Here is an 18,680-nt window from a genome sequence, read left to right on the forward strand (position 1 = left end):
CTGCCCCGGGAAATACATCCTATGGCTAACCACCCTCTGTGAGAAAATTCCTGTTAAGTCTTTTCCTTCTCAATTTATACCGATTAGTTCTTGATTCCCCATTTTGCGGGAAGAAAAAGTTCCGGTTAATTAAAACTGTCACAAGAGTTCAAACCTTATCACCAACGATTCAGGATGTAACTTGAAATATCAAGTAAGTCTAACCTTAAAGTAAACACCAGCGTCAGTGACGGTGGCGATTTCATTTTTACAGGATTGTTGTTAAAAACCCATCCAATTTGGGTGGCATGGTAGCCCAACAGTTAGCGTAACGCTATTACAGCGCCAGTGACTCGGTCTCAGTTCCCGCTGCTGTCTTTAATTTTGCATATTCTTCCCTTGGCTGCGTGGGTTTCCTCCGGATGCTCCGGTTTCCTCTGAAATTCCAAAGATGTATAGGTTAGGGTTAGTAAGTTTCGGGCATGCTATGTTGGCGCCAGAAGTGCGTCGACATTTGCGGGCTGCCCCCGGCACAATCCTCAGACTGTGTAGGTGATTGACGCACAGCGACCCATTTCACTGTATGTTTCGATGTACACATCGGTACCAATGACCTAGGAAGAAAGAATGAGGAGGTCCTGAAGAGTGAGTATAGAGAGCTTGGTAGGAAGTTGAAAAGCAGGACTTCGAGGGTGGATTGCTACCAGTGCCACATGCCAGTGAGGGTAAGAATAGGATGCTCTGGCTGATGAACACATGGCTCAGAAACTGGTGTAGGGGGCAGGGTTTCAAATTTCAGGATCATTGGGACCTCTTCTGGGGCAGGTGGGACCTGTAAAAGAGAGATGGGTTACACCTATACTACAAGGGGACCAATATCCTTGCAGGGAGGTTTGTTAGTTCTATTGGGGAGGGTTTAAACTAGATTTTCAGGGGGATGGGAACCAGAGTGCCAGAGCAGATGATGGAGCGGGGGTGAAAATAAATGCTGTTAAAAGTTCATGCAAAGTCACAAACAGAAGGGTTGTGTGTGGTGGTAATAATCTGCGGTGTGTCTATTCAATGCAAGGAGTATTGTGGGGAAGGCTGATGAGCTGAGCACATGGATTGACACATGGAATTACGACATTATAGCCATTAGTGAAACATGGCTACAGGAGGGGCAGGACTGGCAGCTTAATGTTGCAGTGTTCCGATGTTTTAGGCGTGACAGAGGCAGAGGAATGAAGGGTGGTGGGCACGGGGGTGGGGTGTTGGCATTGCTAGTCAGGGAAAATGTTACAGCAGTGCTCAGGCAGGACAGATCAGAGGGCTTGTCTACCGAGGCCATATGGGTGGAGCTGAGAAACAGGAAAGGTATGACCACATTAATGGGGTTATATTATAGATCACCCAATAGTCAGCGAGAATTGGAGGAGCAAATCTGCAGAGAGGTAGCAGACAACTGCAGGAAAAATAAACTTGTGCTAGGAGGGGATTTTAATTTTCCTTATATTAATTGGGACACCCATACTGTTAAAGGTCTAGACGGGTTAGAGTTTGTAAAATGTGTTCAGGAAAGTTTTCTATATCAATGGATAGAGTTACCAACTAGAGAGGAGGCAATGTTAGATCTCCTATTAGGAAACGAGTTAGGACAGGTGACGGAAGTGTGTGTAGGGGAACACTTTGGTTCCAGTGATCATAACACCATTAGTTTCAACTTGATCATGGATAAAGATAGATCTGGTCCTCGGGTTGAGTTTCTAAACTGGAAGAAGGCCAAATTTGAAGAAATGAGAAAGGATCGAAAAAATGTGGATTGGGACAGGTTGTTCTTTGGCAAGGATGTGATTGGTAAGTGGGAAGCCTTCAAAGGAGAAATTTGGACAGTGCAGAATTTGTATGTTCCTGTCAGGATTAAAGGCAAAGTGAATAAGAATAAGGAACCTTGGTTCTCAAGGAATATTGGAACACTGATAAAGAAGTAGAGAGAGATGTATGACATGTATAGGCAACAGGGAGCAAATAAGTTGCTTGAGGAGTATAAAAAGTGCAAAAAATACTTAAGAAAGAAATAAGGAGGGCTAATAGAAGACGGCTAATAGAAGACATGAGGTTGCTTTGGCAGTCAAGGTGAAGGATAATCCAAAGAGCTTCAACAGGTATATTAAGAGCAAAAGGAATAGTATGGGATAACATTGGTCCTCTTGAAGATCAGAGTGGTCGGCCATGTATGGAACTAAAAGAAATGGGGGAGATCTTAAATGTTTGTTTTGCGTCTGTATTTACTAAGGAAACTGGCACGGAGTCAATGGAAAGAAGGCAAACAAGTAGTGAGGTCATGGAACCTATACAGATTGAGGAGGAGGAGGTGCTTGCTATCTTGAGGCAAATCACAGCAGATAAATCCCCAGGACCTGACAGGGTATTCCCTCAGACCTTGAAGGAGACGAGTGTTGAAATTCCAGGGGCCCTGGCAGCTATATTTAAAATGTCGGTATCTACGGGTGAGGTGCCGGAGGATTGGAGCTCATGCTGTTCCGTTGTATAAAAAAGACCCTAAAAGTAATATGGGAAATTATAGGCCGGTAAATTTGACGTCGGTAGTAGATAAATTATTGGAAGGAGTACTGAGAGATTGGATCTACAAGTATTTGGATAGTCAGGGACTTATTAGGGAGAGTCAACATGGTTTTGTGCGTGGTAGGTCATGTTTAACAAATCTATTAGGGTTTTTCGAGGAGGTTACCAGGAAAGTGGATGAAGGGAAGGCAGTGGATGTTGTCTATATGGACTTTAGTAAGGCCTTTGACAAGGTCCCGCATGGGAGGTTAGTTAGGAAGATTCAGTCGCTAGGTATACATGGAGAGGTAGTAAGTTGGATTAGACTTTGGCTCAATGGAAGAAGCCAGAGAGTGGTAGTGGAGGATTGCTTCTCTGAATGGAGGCCTGTGACTAGTGGTGTGCCACAGGAATCAGTGCTGGGTCCATTGTTCTTTGTCTTCTATATCAATGATCTGGATGATAATGTGGTAAATTGGGTCAGCAGATTTGCTGATGATACAAAGATTGGAGGTGTAGTAGACAGTGAGGAAGGTTTTCAAAGCTTGCAGAGGGATTTGGACAGCTGGAAAAATGGGCTGAGAAACGGCAGATGGAGTTTAATACAGACAAGTGTGAGGTATTTGGAAGGACAGACCAAGGTAGAACATACAGGGTTAATGGTAAGGCACTGAGGAGTGCAGTAGAACAGAGGGATCTGGGAATACAGATACAAAATTCCCTAAAAGTGGCGTCACAAGTAGGAAAGGTCGTAAAGAGAGCTTTTGGTATATTGGCCTTTATAAATCAAAGTATTGAGTATAAGAGCTGGAATGTTATGATGAGGTTGTATAAGGCATTGGTGAGGCCAAATCTGGAGTACTGTGTTCAGTTTTGGTCACCAAATTACAGGAAGGATACTAATAAGGTTGAAAGAGTGCAGAGAAGGTTTACAATGATGTTGCCGGGACTTGAGGGACTGAGTTACAGAGAAAGGTTGAATAGTTTAGGACTTTATTCCCTGGAGTGTAGAAGAATGATGGGAGATTTGATAAAGGTATATAAAATTGTGATGGGTATAGATAGTGTGAATGCAAGCAGGCCTTTCCCACTGACGCTAGGGAAGAAAAACCAGAGGACATGGGTTAAGGGTGAAGGAGGTAAAGTTTAAAGGGAACATTAGAGGGGCTTCTTCACACAGAGAGTGGTGGGAGTGTAGAATGAGCTGCCAGATGAAGTGGTAAATGCAGGCTCACTTTTAATATTTAAGAAAAACTTGGACAGGTACATGGATGAGAGGTGTATTGTGGGATATCATCCAGGTGCAGGTCAATGGGACTAGGCAGAAAAATGGTTTGGCACAGCCAAGAAGTGCCAAAAGGCCTGTTTCTGTGCTGTAATGTTCTATGGTTCTATGGGATAGAATTACAGTAGTGTGTGATTAGATCCACACAAGGAATAGTAATGATTAACAACTAGAATGCCAAGTTATTGGGTGAGACAGAAGACAAGAGAAAAATAGATTAGTACTGTGCGTGAGGTGGAGGTGGGGAAGACAAGAGTGATATCGCTTCTGAAAGAGGAAGGAAACGCAGCTGAGAGCAAAAGCTAGAAACAGAAACTATGACAGGTCGCCCCCTAGAGGGGAAATTACAAACTACAGGAACATCTCCACAGCTGAGCGATAGAGGCTTGGCTCCCATTCTGGGCACTGCACTTTAAGAAGACAGGATTTCCCAGTGTTGGTCAAGAATTGGAATTGGAATCAGGTTTATTATCACTGACATATGTTGTGAAACTTATTGTTTTGCGGCAGCAAGACAGTGCAATAAATAATTTTACTACAAGTTACATGGTGCAAATTAGTGTGGTACTGTTGATGGTCCATTCAGAAATCTGATGGCAGAAAAAAGCAAGGTGTTCCTAAAACCTTGAGTGTGTGGGTTCAGGATCCTGTACCCCTCCCTGATGGTTTCAGAGAGAAGAAGGTAGTCCTGCATGGCGAGGATTTTAATGATGGTCTCCACATTTTCGAGGAATTCTCTTTAGAAGATGACCTCGATGGTGGGGAGGCTGGTGCCCATAATGGAGCTGAGTTTCCAACCCTCTGTAATGATTTCCGATCCTGGGCATCAGCACCGCCACACCAGTTATGTAGCCAGTGTGAATGCTCTCCACGGGACATCTGTAGAAGCTTGCAGGAGTGAGGGATTTTGATTTCATTGAGAGACGTGGGGGTAGGAGAGACAGGTGTCATGTAATTGAAGAAATGTTCAAGTCAAGTTGTGTCGAACTTATCCTCATGTGTACAGGACACCGTTACAGTCTGCAGACACGAGAGGCTGCAGATGCTGGAATCCAGAGCAACACACCTAGACCATTAGAGATGGGAGCTGAGCTCGGCCATTCAGCCCATCAACCCTGCTCCATCATGGCTGATCCCAGATCCAACTCAACCACATACACCTGCCTTCTCACCATATCCTTTGATGCCCTGATCAATCAGGAAACAATGAACTTCTGCTCTGAATATACCCACAACCTTGGCCTCCTTCGCAGTCTGTGCAGAATGTTCTCTACCTTCTGGCTAAAAAAATCCTCCTTACCTCTGTTCGAAAAGGTTGCCCCTCAATTGTTCAGCTGCGCCCACTGGTTCTGCAAACATCCACCCATATCCACCTTTTGTAGTCCTATCAGCATTCAGTAGATTTCAATGAGATCCCCACGCACTCTTCTAAATTTCAGTGAGTACAGGTTCAAAGCTGCCAAAAGCTCCTCATATGTTAACCCCTTCATTACAGGAATCATGCTTTTGAACCTCCTCTGGACTCTCTCTAATCACAACACATCTGTTCTGAGATATGTGACCAAAAACCGTTGATAATACTCCAAGCGCACCCTGACTTATTTTTATCATTAGTCTCCAAGTACCCGAAAACCTTCTCCTTAATAATAGACTCCAACACTTTCCCAACCACTGAGGTTAGGTTAACCAGCCTATAATTTCATTTATTTTGCCATCCTCGCTCAGAATCAAGTGAGTCATGAAAGATCTTGACCAATGCACACAAAATGCTTGAGGAAATTCAGCAGGCCAGGCAGCATCTGTGGAGGGAAACAGACTGTACGGAGTAAGAGTTTCGAGGGGGAAATGTCGATTGTCCATCACCCTCCATAGATGATGCCTGAGCGCTCCCCACCACACCAGGTAAGAACCCAGACATCCCCCCCCCACCACTGCCCAATGGCTCATGTGTTACAATGAAAAACTTGCTTGCAACAGCATCACAGGCACAGACAACAGCAGAAAACTTACATTCTACGTCAATTATACAAGGCAGTGAAGGAAGTGTGCTAGAAAGGATGAGTGGAGGGTGAATGGAGGAGTTTCAAAATGTAGCAAGATGTTTGTTAAAAGAGATAATCCCACAATTTGGGGTCTTTTGGAAACTCTGCAGCGACAACGGTACCCATTTCACTGGTAACGGAATTAAAGAAACACGCAAGCCTTGCAGGAGGATTTGTGGGCACGTGGCCAAGTGGTTAAGGCATTCGACTAGCAACCTGAAGGTCGTGAGTTCGAGCCCCAGCCAAGGCAACATGTTGTGTCCTTGAGCAAGGCACTTAACCACACAGTGCTCTGCGGTGACACTGGTGCCAAGCTGTATGGGTCCTAATGGCTTCCCTTGGACAACATCGGTGTCGTGGAGAGGGGAGACTTGCAGCATGGGCAACTGCTGGCCTTCCATACAACCTTGCTCAAGCCTGCGCCCTGGAGAGTGAAGACTTTCCAGGCGCAGATCCATGGTCTCGCAAGACTAACGGATGCCTTTAATTTAGTTTACAGGGGGATCAACATTTCCAATGTAACTACCATCCTCAGTCAACGGGCCGAGTGGAAAGGATGAACGAAACAATTAGAATAAACTTAACGAAATGTGTGAGGAAATTGGACTGAAGTGGAATCAGCTATTGCCTTTGGTTCTGATAACTATTCGAGAACCACTGGGCTGTCTCCACATGAAATCACAACGGGACAGCCCCTGTGCCTGCCATCCGATGCACCATCAGGAATTAAACAAATGCAGGTACACGACCTGGATGAGAGCATGTTGAATCATTGCATTGCCTTGACAAAAAGCATCACTAAATATCATCAACAGCTAAAAGAAACCCAGAAACCAGTCGTGGGCCCTAAATGCCACGACATTGAACCTGCAGACTACGTGTTGGTGTGGACTTTTAAAAGAAAGAACTGTTTGGAACCTCGATTTGAAGGATCATTTCAGGTTTTGCTGGTCACTAACACAGCCATCAAGGTAAGAGACAAACCGTCATGGATTCACACCTCTCACTGTAAGATGGTGCCTACCCATGGCAGTTGGATTAGATCATGTCCTTTCCCTGCCACGAACACTCAAGCTGCTGGGTGTGTACGGCTGTCCCGGCACATGTAGAAATGGATGTGTCCTTCACTGAAACAGAGATGAACTGTGACTTTAATTGGTCCAAGCCCTCAGCCCAGGGTATTTCTGGTACAATGATGATGGGACTGAGAAACATAGACCTTTCATCCCCTTATCGGATGGCCAGAATGTCACTGGGGATGGGGATGTAAATTTGGAAGCAGTGTTTCAGAGGATGGTGTATACCTCTGTAAGACAATAACCCCAGGGTAAAAAGGACTTGGTGTTGTCCCTGGGGAATGTAACACTTGCCTCAGGAGCCGGTAAAGCAGCACAGGAACTGATTAACATGACATCAGCACTGGAAAAGTTAGCAAATTAAACTGCATATGCTCTTGATCCAAGCCAATAAGCAATATCTAATTGTCTGCAGAATTGGTGCCGGTCCATACAGTGGCATTGCAAATCCAAACAGCTTTGGACTTTGTTTTATCCGAGAAAGGAACCATGTGTGCCCAGATTGGACAAGAATGTTGCACTTACATATGAGATGAATCAGGACAACAGAACTCACTTCACAGATCACATCCTAGAGGCCACCAGAAAGATTAAGGGAATAGTAACCCAATTCCACAATGATAATCGCACAGGAAGCTTGTGGCCATTTTCTTTCCCACCCTCTCCATCTTCCCGTCCCCCACACACTCCTCCCCAGCTCCCTTCCTTTATTCCAGTCTCCACTTTCCTCTCCGACCAGATTCCATCATCTTTGTCTCCACCACCTCTCACCTCCCAGCTTCTGACACATTTCCACACTCCACTCCTCCCTCATCCGGATCAGCTGTCAGCTTTTACTCCCCCTTCCTTCCACCTTTCTGTACCGATTCTTTGGCACTTTGTGTGTTACCACCGGCGCCTGTCCCGTCCCCTAAGATTCACCCTGACCTCCCTCTCCCAGTCAGCACCACCACCACTTGTCCCAGTTACCCGGTCAGTCCCGGTGGACTTTAGCACCCGGGGGAGCCGGGGAGCTCAGGACCCGCCGCCCGCGGCTGCTGCTGAATCCGCAGTGTTTCTGTTCCGTTGACGGATGCGGTGAACGAGTTAAAATTAATGGATCGATAATTCTCACATCGTGTTTATTTCACTCTCCGCACATTTATATTTACATTGACTTACTCCTGACGTCAGTCCCGTTTACAGTCCCGGAGCAGATTCTCAGCCACTGGTTTTTATCCCAAGTCTCCAAGAAAGGATGCAGTTTCTCCGTGAACTTATTCCCAGTGAAGGTGTGGAGATGGGACTTGGCCTCCGCGTTGTAAAATGAAACTGTCCCGGACTCGTAACTGAGATAAACTCCCACCCTCCCGGGGATGGGACCGGCAAGGAGAGGGGATTCAGGGGAGGTGTAAACCTTCATCACATCATCACGCCGCCTGATGATCCAGAATCCACACTCAGGAGTAGTTCCGATCGATCTCTTCCTCTCCACAGATTCTGCGGCGACTCCCAGACTCCAGTGCCGATTCCCCGTCACCTCCACCTCCCAGTAATGTCTCCCCGATGTGAATCCCTCTGATCCCAGCACACATTCCCAGTTTGTGAACCTCTTCCCGGTGTCAGGGAGATCCCTCCAGGTCCCGGCCCATCTCACACTCTTCCGATCCCCAGACACCTTGAGAGACGGACTGGCTGTTTCCACATCCAGGGTGACAGAGACTGGGGGGAGAAGCAGAGAATTAGAGAGTCCCCGGGATTCGAGGGGAGACTCGGGCAGCGCGGTCCTGGGACCTGTGGAGAGGCCGCTAGGCCTCAGGCACATTCGGGTGGCTGACGGAAACCTTTCCCGGGGTTTAACCCAACCATAACGGACAGGCAAAGAGCATCTTTCCGAAGATTTTCCAGTAGGATGGTGAGCGGAGTTTTCCAGATCACAAAATTCTGGAGGAACTCACCAGGTCAAGAAGCATCTGTGGAGGGAGATAGACAGTTGACGTCTGAGGCCGAAAACCAGCATCAAGAATGGAAAGAAGGAGGGAATAGCCAGTGGAAATGGGTGTGAGGAGGGAGTGGAGCTACAACTGGATCCAGATGAGGGCTGTGTGAGTAAAAACTGGAGGCATTTATAGAGGAGGTTTGGGAGGCTGTTCAGCCGAAATTCATTCACCCTGACCAACTTGCTTCAATGAGCTATTCCCTCTTGCCTGTGTACCCATTTGTTCCTTTAAACTTCCTCTGGCAGCCTCTAAAGCTCCAGGGAAAGTCTCAGCTTCTCCTTGTAAACCAAGCCCTCCAGTCCTCGGAAATCTGTTTTTGGAAGGTAACCAGAACTGTACACATTGCTCCAAATGTGGCCTTCCCAATGTCTTGTACACACGTAGCGTGATGTCCCAGCTCCAGCACTCAGTATTCTGATGGATGAAGGCAATCACCTCCTGGTCTCCTGTTCCACAACACTCTCCAGGGACCCACTGATTCCTCTGTAAATTCTGTCTTGGTTTGCCTTTCCAAAACCCACATGGCTCTGAAATAAAATTCATCTGCCATTCAGTGGCCCACTGATCCAGTTGATGAAGATTCCTACAAGAGGAGAGGCTGTACTTGATCTGGTATTGGGAAGTCAACCTGGTGAGATGCCTGGTCTGTCAGTGGGAGAGCATTTTGGAGATACTGATCACAATTCTATCTCCTTTACCATAGTATTGGAGAGGGATAGGAACAGACAAGTTAAGGAAACATTTAGTTGGAGTAAAGGGAAACATGAGGCTATCAGGCAGGAACTTGGAAGCATAAATTGGAAACAGACGTTCTCAGGGAAAGGTACAGAAGAAATGTGGCAGATGTTCAGGGGATATTTGCATGGAGCTCTGCATAGGTACGTTCCAATGAGACAGGGAAAGGATGGTAGGGTACAGGAACCGTGGTGTACAAAGGCTGTTGTAAATCTAGTCAGGAAGAAAAGAAGAGCTTACGAAATGTTCGAAAAACTAGGTAATGATAGAGATCTAAAAGATTATAAGGCTAGCAGGAAGGAGCTTAGGAATGAAATTAGGAGAGCCAGAAGGGTCCATGAGAGGGCCTTGTTGGACTGGATTAAGGAAAACCCCAAGGCATTTGACAAGTATGTATAGAGCAAGAGGATAAAACGTGAGAGAATAGGACCAATCAAATGTGACAGTGGAAAAGCGTGTATGGAACCGGAAGAGATAGCAGAGGTACTTAATGAATACTTTGCTTCAGTATTCACTATGGAAAAGGATCTTGGTGATTGTAGTGATGACTTACAGCAGACTGAAAAGCTTGAGTATGTAGATATTAAGGTAGAGGATGTGCTGGAGCTTTTGGAAAGCGTCAAGTTGGACAAGTCACCGGGACGGGATGTACCCCAGGCTACTTTGGGAAGTGAGGGAGGAGATTGCGGACCTCTGGCAATGTCTTTGCATCTTCAATGAGGACGGGAGAGGTTCCGGGGGATTGGAGGATTGCGGATGTTGTTCTCTTATTCCAGAAAGGGAGTAGAGATAGCCCAGGAAATTATGGACCAGTGAGTCTTACTTCAGTGGTTTGGCAAGTTGATGGAGTAGATCCTGAGATCTTCAGTAAAATAGTTGTTCTCAGTAAAATAATTGTCTCTCTCTCAGTAATTAATACTGAAGCAAAGTCTTCATTAAAGACCTTTCCAGCCTCCACTGTCTCCGGGCATGTTTTCACTTTTATCCCTGATCGATCCTACCCTCACGCTAGCCATCCTCCTGTTCATCACGTATGCATACTATGCCTTGGGGTTTTCCTTAATCCTATTCACCAAGGCCCTCTCATGTCTTCTGACTCTGCCCAGTCCAGTTTTCAGCTCCTTCCTGGCTACCTTGTAACTCTCTAGAGTGCCGTCTGATCTTTGCTTCCCAAAACTGAAAGTAAACTTCCTGCTTCCTCTTGACCTGATGTTCCACATGTCTTGTCAACCATGGGCTCTTCACCCAGATTTGGCCTCAGCAATGTTTACAACACAACATTGCAACTCCTGTACTCAATTTATGATTTATGAAGGCCAATGTGCCAAAAACTATGCTTACAACCTGTGACACAACTTAAGGAATTAAAGATCTGTACTCCTCAATCTTTCTGTTCCTCGTGCGCTAGCGCTCACCATACAAGTCCACCCTGGTTTGTCCTTCCAAAGTTCCACAGCTGACACTTGTCTGCATGAAAGTTCATTTGTCTATTTTCAGCTTATTTCTCCAATTGGTCCATCCTGCTGTAAGCTTTGATAGCCTTCCTTCCTGTCCATCAGACCCACAAACGTGGTGTCATCTGAAAATTTGCTGTTGCAATTTATCACATTATCATCCAGATCGGTGATACAGAAGACAAACAATAATGGACCTTCCACTGATCCCAGCAGCACTCCACTAGTCACAGGGCAGCAGTCAGAGAGGCAATCATTTACTACCTCTCACTGGCTTCTCCCATGAAGCAAATATCAAATCCAATTTGCTACCTCATCCTGGGACAAGTGGGAGAGAGAGGGGGTAGAGTGAAAGAGGGTGAAGGGGCAGAAGAGAGATGGGGAAGAGAGGAGGGCAGAGAGGGGGAGGAGTGAGGGGGAGGTGAGGGGGGAGAGAGTGAGGGGGAGAGAGTGAGAGGGAAAGGGTGAGAGGGGTTGGAGAGGGGGAGAGGGGGTAGTGGGAGAGAGGGTGGGGGAGAGAGGGGAGGAGATGGGGGACGGTGATTGGGGTGAGAGGATGGAGAGTGATAGAGAGTGATGGAGGGGTAGAGAGGGGATGGAGGGGTAGAAGGGGGTAGAGAGGGGTAGAGGGGGGAGAGAGGGGGGAGAGAGGGGGCAAGGGGGAGAAGGGGGTGAGGTCAATTATCTTCTGTAACACGGGGGAATTGAGGGCCCTGTGGAACTGGCACAGAAGAGGAGCTGAGGCCTGGGACAGTGAAATGATGACAGAGAAGGTTTTGAAGGATATGGGCCAAATGCTAGTAAATGGGCTGAAGGGTGATCTGACAGAAATATATAAGATTATGAGAAATCCCGCACCAACCTGGTTTTCCCAATCGACCTGCATATTGAAACCCACCCCTGCTTGTAATATTACCCTTTTGGCATGCTCCTTCTATCTCCTGCTGTAGCTTGCAGACCACTTACTACTGATTGAGGGTTTGTATACAACTCCCATCAGGATCTTTTACCCTTGCCATTCCAAAGCTCTGTCTACAATTATTCAACAGCTTCCAATCTGATATCCCCTCTTACTAATGGTTTGATTTCATTTTTTTTTTACCAACAGAGCCATGCAGCCCCCTCTGCCTTCCTGCCTGTCCTTTCGATACAAAGTGCTTCCTTGGACATTAAGGTCACAGCTATGACCTTCTTTCAGCCACGATCAGTGATGCCTACATCATGATTCTTGTCAATCGGTAACTGTGTTACCTTATTCCGTATACTGCACACATTCAAATATAACACCTTCAGTCCTGTATTCAGTCTGTTTGATTGTGCCCACTTTTTACATCACAACTCACCCTATTGACTGCAATTTTCCCCTATCATCAGCCTCTCCTTGCCAGGAGTCTCATTGCACACTGCCTCTGTTTGTAAACCAACTCCCTCATCCTCAGCACGATCTCTCCAGTTCCCATTCCCCTGTCAAATTAGTTTAATATGCCACCCTCCAGGCATATGGCACTACTACTGTGACAAATGAGGAGACAAAGATGACTGCCAATGGCACAGAAATCTCTTCCCTCACTTCCCATAGTAACCTGTGGTATAGACTGTGGTCTTATCCATCCTAATGCTTTACTAAACAACCAGCACATCCTCTTTCTGAATGTCGATGTTCTAGCACATCAGCCTGTTTTGTGCTGTTCTCAGAAAAATTTTTGTCTCTGTCTCAGTAGTTAATACTAAAGCAAAGTCTTCATTAAAGATCTTTCCAACCTCCTCTGACTCCAGGCATGTTTTCACTTCTATCTTTGGTCCTCCCTTCACTCTAGTTATCCTCCTGTTCTTCACGTATGTGTACAATGCCTTGGAGTTTTCCTTAATCCTACTCATCAAGGCCTTCTCGTGTCTTCTAACTCTCTTCAGTCCAGTTTTCAGCTCCTTCCTGGCTATCTTGTAACTCTCTAGAGCCCCGCCTGATCTTTGCTTCCCAAAACTGGAAATAAACTTCCTGCTTCCTCTTAACCTGTTGTTCTACATGTCTTGTCAACCATGGTTTCTTCACCCTCCCACCATTTCACTGTCTCCATGGGACAAACCTGTCCATGAACCCATCCAAGTTCTCCCTAAACAAACACCATATCTACATTGTGCATTTCCCGTTGTACCACCATTCCCAGTTGACAATCCCAAGTTCCCATCTAATAGCATCATAACTCACCATCCTCCAGTTACATTGGCTGCTCAAATCCCTGTCCAAGGCTATGGGAAAAGTGAGGGAGTTGTGGTCACCGTCTCCAAAAAGCCCACCCACTGAGTGATCTGTCACCTGTCTTTGTTCATTGCCCAGTACAATTGATTGTGAGTGATTTTATATTTCCTTATATTGTCTGGGATTTCCCATCTGTGAAAGGGCTGGATGTGACTGAGTTTGTCAACTGTGTTCAGGAAACGTTCCTTAATCAATATATAGAGGTTGCAACTAAAGAATGTGTGATAGGGAAAGAAACAAGGCAGGCGATACAAGTGTGTGGAGGGGAACACTTTTGATCAAATGATCATAATTCCATTAGTTTCAAGATAATTGTGGAGGATGGTTCTTGTCCTGTGCTCTCTAGTTCTAGTCTCACTCAACCTCAGTGAAAATGTCTGCGTGCATTTACCCTATCTATACCACTCATAATTGTGTACACCTGTCAAATTGCCCCTCATTCTCCTACACTCAGTGGAATAAAGTCCTAATCTATTTAACTCTGCCTGATAACTCAGGTTGGTCCTCAAGCCCTGTTAAGAGCCATGCAAGTTTTCTCTGTACCTGTTTTCCTGTAGGTGGGTGGCCAGAACTTCGGATAATACTCCAGACCTGGCCTCACATTGCACACATTAGGGTTGCAGCTCCTGCACTCAATTTATGATTCATGAAGGCCAATATATCAGAAACTCTTTACAACCTGTGGCACTACTTTCATGCAAATAAACATCTGTATTCCTAGATCCCTCTGTTCCTCAGTGTCCTACCCTGACCCTGCAAGTCCCACCCTGGTTAGTCCTTCCAAAGTACAACACCTAACACTTGTCTGCATGAAATTTCATCTGTCATTTTTCAGCCCATTTTCCCAGTTGGTCCATCCTGCTGTAAGCTTTGATAGCCTTCCTCCCTGTCCATCAGACCCACAATCTTGGTGTCATCTGAAAATTTGCTGTTGCAGTTTATCATATTATCATCCGGATCGGTGATACAGAAGACAAACAATAATGTACCTTTCACCGATCCCGGCAGCACTCCACTAGTCACAGGCCTCCAGTCAGACAGGCAATCACTTACTACATGTGGAACATCACTGGCTTCTCCCATGAGGCAAATGTCAAATCCAATTTGCTACCTCATCCTGAATGGCAGGTGGCTGAACCCTCTTGAATGAACTCCCAAGATGTGCTACTACACACAAAGTTGAATATCCCTAATCAGTCCATCTCCAAACACTGCAATGTCCTTTCCCTTAGAATAACTTACCCACTATTGAGGGCTGACTCAGCTGCCTGTAATTTCCTGGCCTATTCTTAGCGCCTGTTTTAAATAACGGAACATTAACTCTCCTTCAATCCTCTGACAGCTCCCTTGTTGCTAAGGATGCTTTAAATACCTCTGTTAGAACCTCTGCAATTTCTGCACTCACATCCCACATGGTCTGAAGGGGGACTTTGTCAAGACCTGGGTCTTTATTGACCCTAATTTGCCTCAGTTCAGCAACACATCCTCCTCTGTCAGCTCCATACGGTCCATGATCTCCCTGCTGTTTTGCCTCACTTCCAGAGACTTTGTCCATCTCCTGAATAAATAAAGATGTAAAAAATCCATTTAAGATTTCCCTCCATCTCTTTAGGCTCCATGCACGGATGCCACACTGATCTTCAAGTGGGTCAGTTTTGTCTCGTGCTATTCTTTTGTTCTTCACATATCTGTAGAAGTCTTTGGGATTCTTTTTCACCTTGTCTGCTGGAGCAACGTCACGGCTTATTTTAGCCTCCTGATTTCCTCTCAAGTGCTTGCTTGCATTTCTTAGACTCAAGTACCTGATTTGTTCCTTGCTGCCTGAACCTGCGATTCACCTCCTCCTTCTTAACCAGAGCCTTATTTCCCATAAAAACAAAATTTCCTGAACCTTTTAGCTTTGCCTTTTATTCACATAGGAACATACAAATTCTGTACTCTCAAAATTTTGGAGGTCTCCCACTTACCAAATACAGCTTTGACAGAAAACAACCTGTCCCAATCCACACTTGCCAGATTCTTTCTGATATTAACCAGTTGGCCTTTTACTAAAATAGAATCTCAGTTTGAGGATTAGATTTATCCTTCTCCATTATTACCTTGAAACTAATGGGATTATGATCAGTGGATCCAAATCCCGTCACACACTCTTGTCACCTAATTACCTGATAGGAGATCCAGTACTGTATTGCATTCTCTCTACTTGGACATCTACCTGTTAAGGAAAACATCCTGACACATTTAATGATCTCTATCCCACCCAACTGTCTGCGATCTCTCTATGAATTTGCTCCTGTAAATCCTGCACACTTTAGGGTGGTCTACAATATAGTCCCATCAACATGGTCATAAATTTCTGATTCCTCAGTTCCACCCATATAGCCTTCGTAGACGAGCTCTCCAGTCTGTCCTGCCTGAGAACTGCAGTAACATTGTTCCCTGGCTAGTAATACCAGTTTTTCCCCTTGTGCTCTGTCATATTTGGCAATTTTTCCTATGTTCCTATGTCAAAAACAATGGAACCCTGGAACACTGAGCTGCTGGTCCTGCCCCTCCTCCAACCAATGGCTACAATGTCATAAGTCCACGTGCTGATTCACACTTTAAGCTCACCCGCCTTACGTACAATACTTCTTCCATTGAAATGGATGCAACTCAGAACATTCTTCCCACCATACTCAACCTTCCAATTGCTGTCTTTGTATGTAGTGTTAACAGCATCTTTTCCCACAAGTTTAAATTCCCATGTGGAATATTCTGGAGGATCAAATACCCAAACCACTCCATATCTGCTCTGGCACTTTGGTTCCCATTCCCCTGCAAGACTAATTTACACCTCTCCACCCCACCCCGACCAACCCAGAGCATACCAGCAAATCTTCCCACTTGCAAACAAAACATACGGACTGTTACATTCTATGCTGCGACCCATGAATGCAATCATGCCACATGACTTTTTCCACCTTTGTGAGAACACATCACCCTGAACTCCATCAACCTCCTGAATACCTCCCATTACATCGGGACCGATTCATTTTCAAAAAGCTGTTTATACTAAACCTCTCAGTCTAGTAACACAAGATCTTACCTTCATGGCCACATATCCTCTTCCACTCTGAAGACAGAAAAACAGACACGACTGAAGAAATCTCTTGTGGATTTAGTGTGCCATTAATTTCACATGAAACAGCTTTAGATACATAATAGGAGCTCCTAATTCTGTATCACCACTTGTAGGTCAGAAGGTAAATGTTTATCATCAAGGACCATGTCAGTAACTTTCCCAAACGGAGATCCTAGCGTCTCAGTCTCCACCATCACCATTTCCCATGGGGTGGAAGATACAAAAGCCTGAAAGCAGTCTAAAGGACAGCTTCTACCCTGCTCTTATAAGACCATTGAATGATTTCCTAGTACAATAAGATGCACTCTTGATCTCACAATCTACCTCAATATTGTTTTGCTCCTTATCGTTTACCTACACTGAATTTGCTCTGGAGCTGTTACACTTTTCTCTGCATGTTATTGTTTTACCTTGTTCTATCAATTCACTGTGTCATTAATTAATCTGTATGAACAACATGCAAGACAAATTTCTGGTGCTTGTTACAGTAATAAACCAATTCCAATTCAATTCAATTTCCATCCACGCAGTTGAACAGAAAATCCTGACCAAATTTACACGTCAGTCCATCTCACAGGTAAAGCTCATCTGCCGGACGGCTGAAGCTGAGAATGTGGATCATAAAAAGAATTCAGCCCTGAGATCCACTGATGGTAAATGATTGTCACTGCAGAATTCAGCCACATCCCCGTTAAAGTTTGGACCTGCTGATGGAAACTTGCTGACAGGATTTGGGAGGAAACAGTCACTCATTTATTTATACAACTACCTGAAAATATGGATGGTGAAGGTTGGAGATCCTGCTGTAGATCACTGGCAAAGGAGGCTTTGCTGTCTGATGAGCCAGGACCCCTGCGCTTAACCAAGTCCAATATCATCTTGTCTGGGAGTGGACGGGTGATGCAGTAATTCCCTCCCAGTGCAGGGAATGTTTACCAATCCCACCATCAATGGGAGAAATTCTCAAAGCGAATGAGCTGTAGAATTGGATCGAGCTATTACTGCCACATGGCGTGTGTATCCACAATGTTGGTGGAGGGTGCAATGAGAAGAGTACATCGAACTCCTGAACTAACTCCTATCCCTCGCTTTCTTCATCAGGAAATGACTCATGTCTGAGAGGGGTGAGAGAGGGCTGGAGAGAGGGGGGGAGAGAAGGGAGAGAGGAGGGAGTGAGAGGGAGATGAGAAGAGAAGGGGAGGTGGAAGGGAAGGGGAGGCGGAAGAGAAGGGGAGGTGGAAGAGGGGGACGGAAGAGGGGGAACAAGAGAGAGTGGGAGGGGAGGGAGTGAGAGGACAAGGGGAGGAGAGGCGGAAGAGAGAGGTGGGGCAGGGGGGTGGGAAGAGGTGGGAAGGGGAAGAGGGGTTGAACATGTGGGGGAAGAGGGGGAAGGGGCGGTGAAGGGGAGAGAGGCGAGGGAGAGAGGCGAGGTAGGGGGAGGGAGGGAGAGAGCACTGGAGAGCTGGGAAGAGAGAGGGAGGGTAGGGAAAGCGGAGAGATGGAGGGAGAGAGAAGGCCTGGGTGAAGGAGAGAGTGGGAGGGAGATAGGGAGTGAGGGAGAGAGAGAGAGTGGGAGGAAGAGAGAGTGAGGAAGAGAGAGGGGAAGAGAGATGGAGGGAGAGAGAGGGAGTCAGAGGGCTGGAGAGGGAGGCAGGGAGTGGGTGATGAGAGAGTGGATGCAGAGATTGGGGGTAGAGAGAGGGGGTTGCAGAGAGGGGGAAGAGGTTTAGAGTGGGTTTAGAAGTGGGGTGTAGAAAGGGGCTGTAGAGGGTGGGGTGTAGAGGGGGCTGTAGGGGAGCGGGTAGAAGGGGGTAAACTGTGGGTTGGAGAGAGGGTGTTGGAGAGAGAGTGTTGAGAGAGTCGGGGGTCTAGAGAGGGTATGATATGGGGTTGGAGAGAGGAGGATGCAGAAACGGGAGTTCAGAGAGGGCGATGGAGAGTGGGGGTTTGGAGAGACTGAGGGGTTTTTAGAGAAAGGGACGGATTATTAGAGAGAGGGAGAGGTTATTGGAGAGAGGGAGCGGTTTTTAGAGAGGGGGAATTAGAGAGGGAGGGGTGTAGAGTTGAGTGGTAGAGAGGGAGTTGGTCGAGAGTGTAGATGGGGTGTAGAGGGGGGTAGAGAAGGAGGGCAGAGAGGGGTAGAAAGGTGGGTATAGGGGGTGGGGAGTAGAGGTGGGTAGGGGTAGAGAGGGGTAAGGGGTGGAG

At 46.2% G+C, this 18,680-nt stretch overlaps 1 protein-coding gene across 1 annotated transcript in view; it reads right to left on the reverse strand.

Moving 5' to 3' along the window:
• Positions 1–8,040: 8,040 nt before the first annotated feature.
• LOC140198257 (butyrophilin subfamily 1 member A1-like) overlaps positions 8,041–18,680 on the reverse strand; it is a 46,545-nt gene continuing 35,905 nt past the window's right edge. Inside the window, exons 6-7 of the mRNA XM_072259316.1 lie at positions 16,440–16,466; positions 8,041–8,627 (exon numbers count right to left, since the gene is read on the reverse strand). Of these exons, the coding sequence (XP_072115417.1) occupies positions 8,074–8,627; positions 16,440–16,466 (581 nt within the window). The 3' untranslated portion in view covers positions 8,041–8,073. The remainder of the gene's footprint in view (positions 8,628–16,439; positions 16,467–18,680) is intronic.

Source organism: Mobula birostris, chromosome 5, assembly GCF_030028105.1.
Source record: "Mobula birostris isolate sMobBir1 chromosome 5, sMobBir1.hap1, whole genome shotgun sequence".
NCBI classification, from domain to species: domain Eukaryota; kingdom Metazoa; phylum Chordata; class Chondrichthyes; order Myliobatiformes; family Myliobatidae; genus Mobula; species Mobula birostris.